This window comes from Crocodylus porosus, unplaced genomic scaffold (assembly GCF_001723895.1).
Source record: "Crocodylus porosus isolate Cpor-Errol unplaced genomic scaffold, CroPor_comp1, whole genome shotgun sequence".
In the NCBI taxonomy this organism is placed as follows: Eukaryota; Metazoa; Chordata; order Crocodylia; family Crocodylidae; genus Crocodylus; species Crocodylus porosus.
The window spans coordinates 11,214,046-11,232,513 of record NW_017728907.1 but is presented as its reverse complement, the minus strand read 5'-3'; the positions used below and the strand labels follow the sequence as shown (position 1 = coordinate 11,232,513).

The 18,468-nt window shown below is 42.1% G+C and overlaps 1 protein-coding gene across 1 annotated transcript in view; it reads left to right on the top strand.

Annotated features, from left to right (window-relative positions):
• Positions 1-18,468, top strand: part of CUNH14orf80 (chromosome unknown C14orf80 homolog) — a 144,188-nt gene that overhangs the window by 68,408 nt on the left and 57,312 nt on the right. The window contains exon 6 of the mRNA XM_019530573.1: positions 17,705-17,791. Coding sequence (XP_019386118.1) covers positions 17,705-17,791 — 87 coding nt within the window. The remainder of the gene's footprint in view (positions 1-17,704; positions 17,792-18,468) is intronic.

Here is an 18,468-nt window from a genome sequence, read left to right as displayed (position 1 = left end):
CATGCCCAAGCCTTGATTGGTGCCATCTTACTGACTGGGGGGGGTGGTCCCCTGTGGCTGATCACACTGACCGGGAAGCATGAGTGGGGCACCTGGAAGTGCCAGCGGCGCTTCTCCTGGCACCCCCACACCCTGGACAGCACTCACGGGGTGCGCTCCTTCCTGCCTCCCCTGCCCGTCACCTAAGCGGGGAGCACTGGCTGTCTGGGGGTGCACCAGTACTCTCAGAGGGTGCATGTGCACCCCCTTGTATCCCCCACACATCGCCATTGGTGTAGATGTAAATAGTTTAAAGGGCACTGTTAACCTGAAATCCAGCCACATCCATAAAATGACATAGATGTAGTTTCTGCTTTTTTAGCGCTCTGTTTCCATAGATGAGTTTTCTTTCCCCTGCCCCTTTTGCAGTGTGAATGACCCACGAGCACGGAGGGAACTGAATGACTATACAAGGAAAACAGTAACACTAAATGTAGATGAACTGCTGATAAATATGCACAGAGTCATCATAGAAAAAAAGAAGGATTTCTCTTTTTCTTCTGTTTGGTTGTACAGGTGAAATTTGTATCCACTGAACATTTTCCAGGGAGAGACTTGACTTAATTTGATGGTATCTTTTTAAACTATATGCCAAGATTTTCTAATGTAAGTAATGATTTGGATTTGGAGTATATGAATAGATATATCACTTATAGAATAGTGATACATTCTATAGAAGAGGGAGATCAGCACTGTCTGGAAATTGGGCTTTCACATATCCTAAGGAAAGAATCTAAAAATCACTGATCCCTTTGGAAGATTTTGGCTTGCATTCCTCCATTTCCATTTACATTGTGCCACATGTTTGGCTTTATCACATCCATTAAAATTCACATCTTACGCTCCATACGTTTTGTAACTGTTTCCTTTTTCATACCTAGCTTGTTTAATATGCATCATATAATTTTTAAATTTTTGTGGAATCATTGACAGGGTAATTGATGGCATCCATAGCAAACAAGTCAAAATGAAAAGTGGTCTATTCAAATCCGTTAGTTCTCCTCTGAGTCAATTTCATTGTTAGTACATTCCAGCTCATTGCCTATCAACGTAAAGGGTACATTACAATTTTTATATCCTAAATGCTTCATTTTGCTCGCTTTAAATTCCATTTTCTTTCAGTCTCATTTTTAACATCTGTTATCCGAAGCCCTCCACAAATACACAATTATATTTTATACAGATGATCTTTGTCACTCAAATTCTTAACTAGAGGTTTGATTCTCTGTTCAGACAGAAGTAAAACAGAAACAACTCTTTGAGGTTTATGGAGTAACAGAAGCACAAAACTGGCTTATATATAAGAAAAGAAATCTGGTCTTGTGTTTCCAGTTTTGGTGTCCTCTTGCATTTAGTTGGCACCTAAAATTAGGTTGGCCACTAAATAATGCTTTGGTTGGAGTTGAAAAATAGAACAGTTCCCTTTGTACCACATTGTTCCAATTATAATTTGATCCCACGTTTCCTGGTCCAACTTTAAGAAAAACTGCTTTTTCCCTGAATACAAGTCAATAGCTATAGACAAAGACCTTGAACTCCTGTTGTGTTTATTAAACCCCTCACAGTCAAATCAAGAAAAGAGGACAGAGGGTTAAATGCAGTAAAAATACTGAAATAAAAAATTCAATGAAAAAGATTATGACTTTGCATTTTTGTTACATGCACAAAAATACTGCAAGTAAAGAAGTTGTAGAATCATAGAAAAGTAGGGCTAGAAGAGACCACCACATGTCATCTAGTCCAGCCTCCTGCCTGAGGCAGGATCATCCCAGCCTATACAAATCCTTGTCTAACCTATTATTAAAATTGTGTAGTCAACCCTGTCACATAATAACAAGGCATAGCACTGTAATATGCCACAGGTAAAGCGGGGGGGCAGTGGTGACCAGTGTCCAAATGCTGCTAGGGTTGTTAAAATACATTTGAGAGATTCAAGCAAGAAGGTCATGCCCACCTTCCCCTCCTCCCTCCATCCCCATCCCCCACTGCAGAAGAAGGCACCCCCACTTTTCCCGCAATCCATACCAGTCTGACCATGGAGTGAAATTCCTTCCTGACTCCAAATGTGTCTATTGGTCTGACCCTGAGAAGAGGGGCAAAACCTTCTAGCCAGGAACCTCCAAGTTTTAGTCCCAGCAGGAGCACTGGTACATCCCCATCAAAATCTTAGCCTTGCCTGCAGGCAACACCCAGTGCTTCTGAGGAAAGTGGGAAAAAAACCCTGACACATGTAGCAGTGGGGGGGGGGGGAGGAGATGCCGAGTGAGGATACACCAGATGGGGCCACCTTAGAATTTGAAACCCCTACATTAGAGCAAGCATAGACTAAAACAAAACAATGAAAATATCTCCTTCAAAGTTTTCGGAGCCTGGTGATTTTTTTTTTTTTGTTCTGGGGCAAACAGATAGTGTTCGTAAGGAGTGTATAATATCCCTGATTTGCAAACAGTCATTTAAAATTTCATAATGTCTGGAAACCTAGTACCTAGATATAGAGCTCATAGAGGAGCATTCCCATGAAAAAATAGCTTTGTCAATGAATATGTAACAACAGGGATGTTCTTTTTGCTGCTGTTCCTCAAGTGTAACATAAAACTGTGACTCATGAAGTAGAACTATTCCTGCAAGATCTGACCCAAAGATTTGTGTCGCAAGAAAAAATATGCCCTTTGCTGGCTTCCAGAATCATTTTCTGATGTTATTCTCATGCTCCCCATAAATATCTCAGAGGACAGTGTCTCACTGTACTTCTGTACATCATTTATTAAGATTCTCCTTTGCTATGATATCTACAGAAAAGTAGGTGGTGGTTAGATTACTGAAGTGCTATGACTGCTGCCTATTACGCTCGCTAATATTGTGAGACACAAGGATTTATTAGGGTGATATATTTTATTGGAGCAACTATTTAGTTGGAATAAAGTCAGACCAAGCTTTTGAATGCAAGACATTTTTCCTCAGGTCTCTCTCACAAGTGAGTGTTGTCACACTGTTTGTATGTATTCCCCACATGTCTATATGTTCTCTTGTAAACTTTCTGGTGTAGGTTCTGTGTTTTTACAGTTCTTGACATAATGGGCACCTGCTTAATGATTATGGCTTCTTGGCACTCTAAGTAAAATTCACAGGTGCCTCAAGTTCAACATTGCTGGATCTAAAATGTAGGCTTCTGGCTACTGCAGGGCAAGTTATAGAAAGCAGGCTAAGTGCCTAGTGGGAAGTGGTGGATTTCTCCAAAAGGTGATTTAGAGAGGCCAGGTACTGAGAAGGGGAGGTGACTGGAACTAGCCAGAAGGAAACTTAAGCACAGGAGGTTGTCTGAACACCCACCAGTCTGAAACTTAGTTGCCTGACTTTGGGCTTTGTATTATGCACCTTTGTCCAGGTGACTGCTATTCCAGACCCCACCTAGTGTTCTGGAGATAGGCATGCCCACTTTTGCATAATAGCCTCATGGTTAGTGTATTCACCCAGAAAATGGGAGACCTGGGTACCTAGGCCCTCCTCAGCTTGAGGAGAGTCAATGCCGTATCTCTTGCATCTCAAAAGGGGAGCAACCTAGAGGAAACCTGAATGTAGTTTAGCACTTAGGGCACTTGGCTGAGAAGGGCAAGTCCTGGGTTTGGTCTTTGCTCTCAGGCTTTTCTTTTATCTTTTTCAATTACTCATCATCATAGGCAGTCTCTCGATATGACAATGACAGTCTTCCAGTAGATAGGGAAGTCATTAGTGAGTCCAGAGATGACTGAAGAGGCCAGTTCCAAAAGGAAGGAGTGGATCCTGCCAATGTTGGGTCACAGCTCTTTCTCTTTGTCTGTCTTGCCTATTTGCCTCCATAGCGAAGGTTGAAAGGGTCAATGCCGTGTCATAAGTACATCACAGCACCGTCAGGGATATTTCAGTGCTCAAGTCTCCTAGGTATTGACGTTAATATTGCATTTCTTCAGATTGGCCTTCGGAATGAACCTGAATCTCTTTTTTTTGCTCACCTCTAGAGTGGTGACTATTGGCAAGTCAGGAGTATAGAACCTGTTTTGGGAGCTGGTTGTCAGGTATCCTTATGCTATGTCCTGTGTAGTGGAGCTGGTACTATATAAAGCTGGCTTCAATGTTTGTGGCGTTTGCTTGAGCCAGAATAATGGCATTTATTCTTCTGTCCTTTCAACTGATTTTTCTGAAGATGTTGCTGATGGTAACAGTCCAAGACTTTCAGGTGTTTCTAGTAAGTTGTTCAGGTTTCATGTCCATGCAACAGGGTAGGGATGACAACAGCCTGGTAGATGAGAACTTTGGTTTAAGTGCTGATTTCATGATCATTGAAGACACCATTTCAGAGACATCCAAAGGCAACACTACCAGATTTTATTTGGTGTCAAATATCATCGTCTGTTTACTTTTTGGGAAAAGTGACTACTCCAGGTAGGGGAAATACTCAACTTTTTCCAAGAACTGCCCTTTAATTGTAATATGTGGATCAGCAGTAAGTTGGTACAGTATCTTGGTTTTCGGTAAGTTGACAGTGAGTCCAAGCACTTCATATGCTTCACAGAAGCAGTTGAGAATGACCTGGAGCTCTTCAACTGAGTGGGCAGACAAGCACAATTATCAGCACCCTGAAGATTAGCCACAGAGGTGTCGGTTATCTTGGGTTTGGAATGTAACTGGTTGATGTTAAAGAGGTTCCTGCCCATATGATACGGGATGCTGACTCCAGATAGAAGTCTATCAGTAATGAAATGCAGAATAACTGTGATAGAGGTGGATAAAAGTGTTGGTGCATTCACTTATCCTTGCTTGATTTCAGTTCTAATGGTGAAAGGAGCCGCTTCTGAGCTGGTGCTTAGGATGATGGTTGTTGTTATGTCATCATGAAGTCTGATGATGGTAAGAGATTTTGGCAGACATCCAGATCTCTTCAGGGTCTTTCATGGTGCCTCTCCTTTGATTGAATCAGAGGCTTTCATCAAGTCAGTTAAGGCCATGTAAAGATGTCTGTGTTGCTTGTGGTACTTCTGTAGGCGTACAATCTAGCAACAACAATCTCGTCTATTATATCTCTGGGTGGTGTGAACTACACTGAGAGGCAGATAGAATTTCCTCTGTGAGGGGATTGAATCTACTGAGGAGATTCTGGGTGAGGATCTTCCCAGCTATGGACAGGAGTGCAATGCCACAGTAACTGTTGCAATCCAAGCTGTCTCCTTTCTTGAATATGGTTATGATTCTGGCATTTCTCAAGTCACTGGGAATCTGTTCACATTTCCAGAATTTCAGAATAATGGTATATACTTGATGAGAGAGCTTTTTTACACTATGCTTTTAAATGTCAGCTGGTATTTCATCAGGACCACAAGCATTATTGTTTTTCTGCTTAGTGGCTTTCAAGGTCTCTTTATGGGTTGGTGAATCTGTGAGGTAGTCCTTAGTGGGATATTGCTGAATGACTTGGATTGTATTACCTCTGACATGAGGCACTCAGTTCAGAAGCTGTTGAAAGTGTTCCTTCCACCATGAATTGATGGTGGAGTTGTCTTTGAAGAGAATTGTTCCATCCTTTGACCTCAGAGGATGTTTTCAACTATTATTTAGTATGAAAATTACAAACAATTCAGAGAACAGATAACAGAAATGAGGGCTGCCACTTCCCAAAAAAATGATCCTTATTACTGGGCAGTAGGAGCAACCAGGGCATCAGCCAGCTCCAGATACCAACTTTGATGGGGAGGAAGTGGGGGGTACCAAAACAGCAACAGCCATGTTGTGCTACCACTGCCCAGGGGACAGAACTGCCCAGTCACATCTCTGCTACTGGACTGCACACTCATGCTCCCTCCCTCTTGCTGGTTCGACCTAGCTTCTTAATAGCTGTGCTTCAGGGTGAAGAGTGAAAGGTTCATTTCCAGATTATTCTTTGGCTTGACAATTAGGATGCGCTTTTTGGTAAATGGAAGATACGTGTTTAAATCTCCTGTTTTTTGTACGAGTGCTCTAACCAGAAAGCTACTATGCAAAATGTGGGCACTACCACTATCTCTAGTGCTGGTGCTCTGAATTAGGTGTGCTCTAAACACTCCCAGTTGATTAGTATACAGTAATATAAATATGCAGGGACAAAATCAGAAAGACTAAGACTAAAACTGTGACATAGCTAGGAAGGGGTATAATATGCAAGAAAAAAAGCATTCTGTAAATACGTTAGCAGTAAGGGCCAGTATGTTTGGGTTAAGAGGAAGGCCAAGAAAAAGTGTAGGTCCTGTACTAAATGGAGAGGGGAAACTAATAATAACTAATAATTCAGTTTTTAATACATCTTTTTTGTTAGTCTTTACAAAAAATGCAACTATCAGATAAGCACAGGCTGCATGCTCCATGGCTTGGCCCAGCCCTGGCTGCAGCAGAGCAGAGTGGCACAGGATGCATCCCCACCTCCTCAGACTCCTGCAGGCCAGATAGGATCAATTGCTCCCCTCCCTCTCTGTCCTGCCTACAACAGCTCACCAAAACTCCTTAAGTGGCCCTCCAGCCCAAATAAGTTATAGAGGATATCAGGATACATATGAACAACCATGGCTTTTTCAAGAGCAAGTCATGCTAACTCATACAGTGTCCACTGATAGCAAAGTGATAGGCGTTGTTGATGTACGGAGAGTAGGGAATATGCTATACCTGCATTTTAATAAAGCTTTTAACATTATGCTATGATATTCTCATATGGTAGCTAAGGAAATATGGTTTAGATGAGACTATGATAAGATGGGTATGTGCATAGCTGTTTAGATAATAATGCTTAAGGAGTAGTCATCAATAGCTTTACAGTCAAACTGGGAGAAGGTATCAAATGGGGTTCCCCAAGACTCTGTTCTATTCCCAGAATTGTTCCATGTCTTCATTAATGAGTGGATGACACCTAGCTAGGTGCGGGTGCAGACATTTTGAAGGACAGAATTAGGTTTCCAAATGGCCTTTATTAAATTGGAAAAAAGCTCTGAAATATATAGGATGAAATTTGGTGACCATAATTGCAAAGTATGATACTTAGGAGGAAACAATCAGATGCCCATTCAAATGGGGAATGACTGAGTAGGTTGAAGAGATGCAGAAAAGAACCTGGTAGTTATACTGACTGCAAGATGAACATGTTAGTGTGCTACTGTGGCAAAAAAGCCAATAGTGGACTGGGTTGTATTAATAGGAGTGTTGCATGCAAGTCAAGGGAAGTGATTCTCCCATTCTGTTCAGCACTGATGAAGCCTCATTCACCTAAAATACTGTGTCCAGTTTTCAGCATCATGCTGAATAGAAAGAAAGACATGGAAAAATTAGAAAGGTTGGAAGAATTAGGATTATTTAGTCTCATGAAGAAAAGATTGAGGGAATATTGGCTAACTGTTTTCAAAAACAAAAAGGGTTGTAATATAGACAAAAGCAAAGAGTTGTTCTCAGTTGACTTCCTAAGCCCTCTGAGACCCAAATGTGCAGTGAGCTGTTCAGTCAGCTTGCACTGAATGCAGGGAATTATACTTTGGCACCTTACTTCTCTGGTAGAGGAGATGGAAGCACATTATCTACTCTGTTTGGCCTTGGGTTTTTGGCAAGGTTCTGTGGAGCCTCTCAGGAAAGCAAAATGTAAGTCTGGTGTAAGACATTTGTACCAGTTATAGATTTTTTTGCAATAGTTTAGAGGAGTTTTGTTGGAATACATTTCATAATTAAATTGTGTGTTGGCAGATTTTGGATCGTTTGTCATTACTTTTCTCTCATGATAAGTAGTTTGGGGATAGTCACTTTCCCAAGCAAGCTGGGGAAGGTAGTAATCTTTTTTCTGAGGTTCATTTCATCTCAGTTTTATATAAAGAGGAAGTAAATCTTCATATGTTACCTCTACTTTTCAGTCTATCTGAAGCAAAAATATGCTTTGTTTATTTTTTACTTCTTTTCATGAAGGAAAGTGAACTTTTCTGCAGATGCTTCAGCCATGACAAAGGACAACTACAACTGCATCTTTTGGGCTATTACGGTGGATAAGTAGAATCTTAAGCGTGGGCTTTTAGACTTATGACTTAATAGGTAACTTGCATGGGAAGGCTTGCAGAGCAACAGGGGAGTTACTGCTCATTACACATGAAAGCGTCCTCATCAGAATCTAATCAGCCTTAAGGGGCAGTTAGAGGAGTCCTATATTTTTGAAAGATGTAAAAAAGCAGTCAGGGCTTTAGTTTCATCAGCTGTAAAATGGAGACTTGGTCTGCTTTGAAAACCCCAACTATAAAATTGTTTCTGCTTTACATTATGCAGTGAGCTTGCATTAATGTTCACAAATGGCTTTTAAAATGCAAGTTGTGTTTAGAGAGAAATGCGCATTAGAGCAACAAAAGTCTTGAATATTAAGACAGAGATGGGCAAACTGTATGTAGTTTTGGACACTATGTTTCAGGAAGAAAGTGGAGAGACTGGAAGGATCCAGAAGGAAGTGATGATGGTGATAAAAGGTTTGGAATGCAAACCGCATCCAAGGTTGAGAGAACTAGGTGCATTTAATATGGAGGAAGAGAGATATTATAATAGTAACTGTAGTTAGTATAGTAGTATTTAAACACCATTTACTTGTACCTTTCCCCAGAAAAGTAGTCTTCCAAAATTGGTGTGTGTCTTAAGCAGGGAGGCTAATTTCTACTCTGGAACAGAAGTATGGAGAGGCTGTAATTGTTGTCAAGGGCTTTGCTTCTCTCCGGCCAGCATTCATCAGGGGCAGAGTACATTTCGAAATCCCCCTCCAGATGATACTGAATTGGAAGTAGCTTTGGGCTAAGCAGCCAAATGCTGCTGCTAATTTGGCAGTGACAGTGAGAGGGTTAAAACGAGCTTTTGCAGAAGGCAGCCAGTGAGATGCTTCATGTAATCATCTTTTGGCCATGCCTCCAGAAGAAAAAACTTTTTAACTTCATTCTGCTTTCCCCAAACAAGGTGCATGTGTTATTTGGGGGTGGTGTAGTATGGTATGCAAGAAAATAAGGTATTTGAAAGGCTGTCGTAAAGGGGCCTGCTATGCGTTAAAATTAAAGCCGGATAGAAACCAGCTGTAGAGTTGTAACTTGTTACACATTTTCAAGCACTAACTGTGTAGTTGGTTGGCTCTTTTATAGCTAGATGGACATTTTTATGGTGTGATAATAACTTTGCACATGTGGCTAGTTTAAATTTATTGCTCAGTTAACCAGTGTATTGTGTGATAATTATTTTGCATGTGTGACGAATCTAAACTTATTGCAGGATTAACCAGTTAATTGTGTAATATATGTAACATGGCAGGGACCAAAGAGAGAACAATTGTTCCTCGTTGTCACAGAGAGCAGGACAGATTTCTATTAAATTTGAGAATAGATATTATAAGAGTAGCACATCCTCCATTCATGCAGGGGTAAACTAGATAACCCCCGAGGTCCCTTCTGACTCCACAGTTCTGTGATTCTATGAATGAAATCGGCTGCTATGGGGATGTCTTCACCTGATGAGGGCAGATATTTGTGATTGAATAACCTCTGCCTCTAGATTACCTGGCAATTGCTGTTGAGTTTGAATTAGAGGTACTTGCCTGTCAAAGGGAATGTTTTTGACAGTGGCTAGTTTTTATTTATTTAATGTCTTGTTGCAACAAGATTTCAAGGATATTTGTGGAGCACTTGCTTTTATTGCATTGTATTTGCTTTTGTTCTCTGTGCTGCAGTAACATCACACATTTGGAAGAGCTCTATAAAGGATAGCATAGAATACTGCAGCCCAAAAACAGTGACTCCATCCTTAGGGATGGAAAGCGTAATAGTGGATTATCTTGGATTACCCCCTGAACAATCCTGGAGGTTTGAAAGCTATCTTGCTTGGCTCACTTTTGTAGTTATCACATTAGTGATTTACATTTTAAGCCATCTTGCAGAGAGTTGCTTGTGGTTAGATGTTTCAGAGGTGGTTGTGAATTGGTGAAAAGTGAGCAGCTGTGTGTGGCTCGTGGGTGAATTAAATGTTCACTTTTCACAGGCTAGTCAAGCTGAGCAAAAGCAGATGAGATTTTTTTTAAAATCTTTTTTTTGTAGTTTCTTATATTATATGACTAATGGGATGATTTAAAGAGCAATCTAAAATAAATTTTGCATTAGAAATTCAACTTGTAGTGAACCCTGAAAACTAAAAAAAATGATAGAAGAACTGGTGTAAATATGACATGAGCAATGATTAGTAGCGGACTGGTTTGAAAACTTTGGTTTTGTTAACAGTCATTTGACTCCAGCAACTAATTAATATGCTGGAGAAAGAAAGACTGTTAAAGATTCAACACCCTCAGCCCTTTAGTAACATGAAAGAACAAACAACATATGTATTCTGAAATATCCAAGAAGCCCTCCAGCAAACTGGGGAAGACAAGATTTTTGTGATTCTTTTCTTTTCTTATCTTTTTTTTTTTTTTAAAGAAAAATGCTTTCAAAAGAAAACCCTTCCCGCATCCCACTCCCCAAATTTTCAACCCCCTGTTTAGCTGTCAAAGGGTATGTGTCAACCTATCCAAGCTGGTGAGGCTCCTTGACTGCGAGTCATGTAGCCATGGTAACATGGATCTTAGGGCCTTATTACACATTGCGCTTTGAGCTGCTCAGGTGTTGATCAGTGTTAGTGCTAGCTGGAGTTCAGAGCAGTCACACCTTAAGGTTAAAAACCTGATTGTCTCCCTCCTACACAGCTGTGACTTGCCACTAGAGGACTGGCGAGTAGGGGCCTGACTAGGAGCTGTAGTTGTGAGTTGCCACTACAAGGCTGGTGAGTCAGGACTGACTGCTATCCCTGCTCTAGGTGGACATGTGTGAGAGATGGATTGTAGGGGGACAGGAACAGGAAACAGAGAGTTAATTGGATGGGGGTAGGTAATGAAATGGGAGGTAGAATGAAGGAAGTCAGACACTGAAGGATAAAATAAAAATAAGTTTTGGTTTTTTTTAAATAAAGATGAAGTAAATGATCTCCATTGAGGTATTGTGGGTGCTGATCATACTTCCCAGGGTGGCCTTATTTCCCTTCCTTATTTCCCCCCTCCCCAAATCCCAGCCCTGGACCTGTCTGTGCCCTGTGACCTAGCTAGCTGGCATGTGCTCTGCAGGCTGTTTGCATGGGGTTACATCCTTGGGGGGTGGGAAGGTCACATCCCCAGGGGCAGGAGGGGGATTTAGTTTTATCCCAGAACTGCCCTCTTGACAGTAGAGGTCAGGGGGTGTGGTGGAAAGTTTGTCTATGCAGAATAGGAGGGAGGAGGAGAGGGTGCTGCATCCTGGAATGCTGGAGGACTGCAACTTGGGTGGCTTATCTAGAGGACTGGCCACACATTAGTGAAACATGAGCTGGGTAACATGGATCAGAGATAAATCTGCCCTGGGGTGGCATAACTTTAAGCACCTAAAGTGTGCTTAAAACTAATTTTAGGTATTAATATGTGGACAGGTTAAGAACTCAAGGAGCCACTTAAAAATAATGTGTAACAAGGCCCTTAGTCTGATTATTTATTCAGTTTCTTGGGCAGGTTTTGAAACAAGTGCAGTGCAGCTGTGACTGTGCTGTTTAGTAGTAGCTGAGCTAGCTATTTTTAAAACCAGTTTGGGTATGTCTTCTGGAACTGGAATTATTACAGAAGTGTCTGCAGTGAAGATTTATGCATAAAGTACTAAATAGGGGCAGAATCCCATTTCCCCCGCCTTTGCAGATCACCGTTAACATTCCTGAGAATCTTGAAGCTGACAGACTCAGTTATCTGTGATGAAAGTCATATCTCCCTGCATCACCTAGGTGAGCAAGGATATAACAAATTGTATTCTGGATCCAACAGTCAATAACTTATAGCAGTTGCTTTTTCAAAGTACTTTTTCCTGCCCCATTCCTTCAGCTGTTGATTATACCTGAAAGGAAAAATTGGAAAGCAAATAATTTTTTTTTTTAGTTCGCTCAACAGGTATGATATGCAGTAAGTATGAAAGCAACAAGGCTTGAAAAGACCAGTGATGTTTGCACTAAGTAGATTGAATTAGGGCTCCATTAATGATAGCTTTTGAAATTATCAAATAAAAATGTTTTGATAGTTCTTTAAAAACTTGCCAGCAACGTTTAGGGGTGTTGAGATTGTTCATTTCATGTAATGGCCTCTTACCGTAATTCCGGTCTGGATCAGAAAGCTGGTGAGTGTCCTAACATTTGTACACCCTTTTTTTAACTCTTGTTTTGCCTTGTAGTATTGTAAGAATCTCTGTTTGCTTTTTGTGTAACTGCCCATTCATGATGGGGTGTGTGGTCTCATTCTCTCGTGCTGTCTTTCTTGTGCCCTCTTGCTTTCTGCATATTTGACTATATTTCTAAATGACCATTGATTTAAGGTTCCTCATTTTTCAAGTGCCTGAATACAGAGGATTTTCCAGTTCCCTTTCAGGTGACTCAAGGTGAGCCACCCATATGGAAAATTTAGGTCATTGTATATAGTCCAAAATACATGGAAAAATATAGTGAGAGAGACTTTTTTCCTCTACCAAGTTCATGCAAGTGTTTTGATGCTAACAAATGGCAACTCCTCTTGCAACTAGGGATGTGAATGGTTAAATACTTAGTTGTTTAACTTTTAAACCCACTGATAACCAGTTCTAGCTTACCAGTTATCATTTAGTTCAGGGTGGAGCACAGTCTGGGAGGGAAGCAGGGGAAGGGAAGCCTCAGCAGGAACTAGAAGGCAGCAGGAAAGGAGGGCAGGAGGGAGAAGGGAGGAGGAGGGGAACAGGAGGTGGAGGGGTCACTAGTACCTATAGGTAGGCCCTGTGGACCCAGTGCAGCCACTTGCAGCCTCCCCACTGCCTGCCACAAGCAGCCCGGGCTCTGGGAGGCCCCTGCCACCCACCATAGAGCCCAGGGTGCTTGCAGCAGGCAGCGGAGAGGCTGCAAGTGTCTGCACCATGGTCCACAGAGTCTAGCTATTAGGTACTAGTCTCTTCTCCTCCTTATTCTGTGGTCCACAAGAAAAGCAGCTCAGCTTCCTCTCCGGGGAGCATGGAAGCCAGAGGCTGCCTGCCATGGGCTGTGAGGAGCCCTATTCTGAAAATAAAAATTGAAAAAGATGCTTAAAAATGAGAGGGGTGGGAAGCAGAGGGGAAGGTATTTGAGCTGGACTGGAACTTTCATGCGGTCTGGAAGCAGTGGCGGTATGGAGTTGTTAATAGGGTAAAGGTGGAGCTCTCGAAACAAAGCCACATGTGGAATCATTTCACAGAAACAGAAGGTGCTGTTAAATGTAAGATGTACAATACAGAGCCTAGGTACCTAAACAGTACTGGAGCAATGCTGACTTATCTTAAGGTGAAGCATCCCTCTATTTTAAGTGAAAGATGAGATCAGAAACAAACAATGTTGGTATTTGTTTCTGGCAGCTTGAGGAGCTGTGATACAGAGTGTGCTGAAAAACTGACCAAGTTGTTATGCACTGTGATAAGTGAAGACATACTGCCTTTAAGTGTTGTTGAGGTAAAGGTTTTCGTTCATTTTAGAGTTGTGTGGAACCCAAATACCCATGTGCCTAGGAGACAAACTATAACCTCAAAGCTAGAGAGGTGGTATAAAAATTGTGTGAACTCTCTCCGGAAAAAATTGGGAAGAGCCGATAAAGTAGCTTTTTACTACTGACTGTTGGACAGCATTAAATACAGAAAGTTATGTGACAGTTACCTGTCATTACATTGAAAACTGGGAGCTTCAATCAGCTATTTTATAGACAGAAAGTATGCTGGAATGACATATAGCAGAAAACATTGATGAAAAGTTAAATGCTGTTGTAGAAAGATGGCATCTGGAAAGCTGTGTTTTAGCATGTGTGCATGATAATGCGAGCGATATTGTGCTCACCAACATGCCAAGGTACATTGCATGGGAATCTGTAAACTGTTTAGCCAAGATGTTGCAGGTAGCTATAAATGATGGCTTTTCTGGCAGCATAGATCATGTTTTTGTGTAGGCTAGTTGTACATTTCCACCACAGCATCACTGCTGCTAGAGCACTTGAAAGGAAACACAGCTTCAGGGTTAGCAGCACCACTTGATCCAGTTGTATAAAACTCGCTGGTATTCAGCCTATGAAATGATTGAGAGACTCGTCAAGCAAAAGTGGCTTATAACAGTGGTGCTGTCAGATCATTAGTTACAAAAGTATCTGATGCTCAAATGGTTGAGCAATGGCAATTAATATATGATACCTGTCCTTTCTACTTTAAAATGTGCCACGACAGCCATGTTTACCATCCATTTAAAATATTTATTCACTTTGCAATAGTTTTCTCAACACTCAAAAAGCAAAACTGTTGGTGAAAGTGGAAAGGTAGCTGATTTCAAGTCTTCTGTTCGCTGTACTGTGGAGCATTGCATGAAATCCAATGATCCTGCCAAAATAAACAGACCTGCACTGATAGCTCCATATTGGATCCGTGCCACAAGCACCTGCAGTTTCTTTTGCCTGCTATCCAGATTGCTGCTAAATTAAAACTTATGCAACTTGTATTCTTGGAAAGTGAGGCAGCTCTGAGTACTGTGGTTGAGCCAGCAGTGAAATGAACGTGGGAAACTGAGAAAAGAGTGCTATCGCAATGCTTGGATGTGAAGAGTATGCTAAAAAATTTGACAAGAATGCAGTAGAAAATGTATTGGAGAATTACTCCAGGGAGCCCTGCCCTTTATTAGAGTGCAGTCCGCTGGAGTGGTGAAAAGTCAATGCACAGTGCTTTACAAGGCCTGCAAAATTGGCTAAGTTACCTGTGCATTCCAGGTTCTTCCGCCAGCAGAATGACTGTTATATTTCTGGGCTTATTGGAAATCAGTTGTGCTTAAGACTGACACCAGAGAATATCAGCATGTTAATTTTTCTCAACACAAATCATCAACAGAGTTATGAGGCAGCTTTTTGTTTTTGTTGTTGTTGCTTCTTTAACCTCAGCAGAACCTTGAGATGTGTTTTTTTTTTTTGATTGGATTTTTTTGGGGAAGGCAAAATGTTTCTTTAATGTGGATTTTATGTAAATAAAAAGTTGTTGGAGTGTATTGCTCTTGAAGTGTTAACCTTGTTTTTGCACTCTTGGAAGGCAGAACGTTTTAATAATGTGGACATTATGTAAATAAAAAGGTATGTAAATAAAAACTTGCTGCAGTTTGTTGTTCTTGCAACGAGAGTAGGGTTTGGGACCTTTCCCTCTGTGTCATGGTGAGGCTCCCACCTAGAAGCACTGGACAAGCCCCCCCCGCAGGGCTGGAGATACATTGTCTGCTCCTTCCCTCTCAGCACACCTATGGCTGCAGTGGGCTGGTAAAGTCTATTGTTTGCTGCTGCCACCCACAGCTTCCTGGGCTGTGCTGCCTGTCTGGTGGGGCTTGTCAATGCTTTGGCCCCTAGCTCCTCACACTGCTCCAAGCAGGTGGGTGCAGCTCTTCCTTTGCAGCAGGGTAAGGCAGGTGCCAGCCGCAGGGGTCAGCACCTGTCCCCCCCCACCAGTCTGATTTTGCAGAGCTGCAGGCTTGAGCCCAGCATCGCTGTGCCTGTCCCCATTCCTGTGTCCAGCCAGATGTTCTTCTTTCTGTTGCTGCAGCTGCTGGTGACACCTGGGATGGGCAAGCTGGAAGTAAGGAGGCATAGAGCAACTCCCCTGGACCTGCAGCTCAGCCCCATGGCATGCTTTGCCTACCTACTTTGCTTGCCTACCCCATCCACACCCAGGCTCAGACCTGGACCTAGACCCAGGCTCAGAGAAGACCCACTTGTCCAGTTCATCATGAGGCCTAGCCCTGGGGAACTGGGGTCCTGGGGAGCTACTGAGTCCCCACTGCACTTTGGGGGTCTGAAAGTGTTGGGTTGAGCAGGGACGCCCCTCAGCCTGGGCTGAAGCAGCTCCATGTGGGCCAGGCCAGGGGTTGCCCTGCTGATAAACTGTTGTAATTACAACAGGTTAAACAGATATTTTTTTAATCAATATTTATATCCCTACTTGCAACAGAGGCAGGAGGAGACAGAGTCTGCCTCAGATAATATAGTACATAACATTTCAGGAGTTTCTCTACCACAATTACTATTTGTGAGTGTTACAGAAAAAATGATTGAGTGGTTTGAAAAGGGAACAAGGTGAGAGGCTTTACTTACTGGGATTCCATACATGGGAACAACATAGAAAAGGCCATAGAATTTGGGATCTTAGAAATAACTGCAGGTCATTGTTTATACGATTGCTAGAATGGAGATGTTGGAAGGGTTGTTACAGATCACATCTTAGATTTTGGTTGGGCTATTGCTGCACATGGCTTTGAAGGACAGAAGGGGTTTAAGCATATGTTGGACAGTGAGGACCCAACAGGCGGATTCAAATCATAGTTGGTATGGGAGGGAGTATAGTTTGATCTATAGATGAGAAAGTCAGCCTTAGCAGCAGCATGCAGAGGCTGAACGGTGTGGTTAATTTTGGTGGCTAACAAGCACTTGCACTTCGGGAATTTATGTAAAGAAAGACCTTTTTTTTAAACGTGTGCTGTGTCACCTTGACTTCTCAAAATTATAAGTGAAACCCTGTAGGTGCGTATGCACTGAGAGTACTTTATGCTTGGGGACTAGAACATGTAATGGATGTGATGCTTTTCTTCATTTCTGCATCATATTTGCACAGCTGAGATTACATTACTTCTCAGTGAATTATGTGTGGTACTACCCTCTGTTACAGCATCCTAAGATAATTGCAAAGAAGGAAACGTTGCACATAGTTGTCTTAGAATGAACTACTGGGTTCAGAAGATTCACTGCGCTTGAACAAAGGACGTACTCGTGGTTGTTTTCACCCTTGCAAAGCTTTTTTTAAGGATAATCGCAGAGGCAGGCGATAGAACAGAGCAGAGAGGACGGTCACCTCGCATTGGCCTTAGGCAGCAGCCGCCACCCCACATGGTTCCCCTGGCCCCAGAGATGACCGTCCTCTCTGCTCTGTTCTGTCGCCTGCCTCTGCAAGTATCCTTAAATAAAGCTTTGCAAGGGTGAAAATAACCGTGAGTATGTCCTTTGTTCAAGCACGGGGAATCTTCTGAACCCAGTAGTTCATTCTAAGACAATAGTATAGTGGTCAGGGCACATTGGGCAGATACAGTCTTCCTCATTCCTTCCATTACTCAGAAATAGATGCATTGACATTTGTATTTGTAAAAAGGGTGGAGGTGTTTGTCTTTGTATGTATGAATATATGTGTACATACATATGTGTGTGCATACATGCATCTGTATATTAGTAATAGTAGTATGTAGTATTTGGATTGATATCCCGCCCTATCTAGAAAGATAAAGAACGGCTCATCCATATATCTAAAAATACATTGGTCTGTGTATATACATGAGTGTGTAAGTATATAACACACCCCAAATCCTCATATTTCTCTGGAACAGTTATAAAATAAGTTTCTTCTACACCCTGTAAATGTCAGTGTGTAAAGTGCCTGTGATATGAGGGAACATGGTCCTGCTCTGTCATTGGTCTGGGATTATTATTCAGACCCAACACATTTTTAAACATTTCACTTCATAGGTCTGTGCAGATAACTAAATGGGATCTCATTTTTTGTATTTTGCTTTTCCCCCCCAGTTGATGCAGTTGTTGGAGTCTGAAACCTCTCGATTAGAAGCATTTCTGGAATGGAAACAGCTGGAACCAGTTTATTGGCAGTGGATGGTAATGAATCAAACTAATATGAATAGCACAGTTTTCAGTAGCACTTAAATTCAACAACCACTTGCTGCTCTTTAACCCCCTTCCCAGAAAAGTAAATGCTATAAACCACCTGTAACAACTTTGTTTTGAAGAAGAGGCTAATGTAATTTAAAGAATGCTCTTTCTCATCAGTCTTATGAGAATGGAGTCTGCTTAAAGGTGAGTTAAAACTTTGTTTTATTTGCCCCTTTTATAGAGTCTGTATATTGCTGAGCTGGGGGATGGAATCAAAGGGTGCATCCAAGGGGTGCAGTGGTGCCATTGCACCCCAAGTGTGATTCCTGATTCACCCACAGTTTAAAATCAACTGCCTGGTAGTTTTGTGTGAAGCAGCTAGTATTTGCTTCAGGTTCAGATTCAGCCAATTACAGTGATGTGATTCAGTGATTCGAATCGCTGTCCCAAATCAATCCGGCTGAATCTGTTTTGGAGATTTAGCTGCTGCTGAATCGGCTGAATGTCCAAATCACACAGGTCCCATCCCCCACCCTCTCTCAATGGTTACTCCAGCTGCCGGCTCTTTGAAAAAAAATAGCCCCCACTCACCAGCTCCTGCCCGGTGGGGGCAATCCCTGCTGCCCCCCATGCCATGTGGAGGGGCTCTGTCACAAGACCCCCTCCCACTGTCCCAGCCCCCC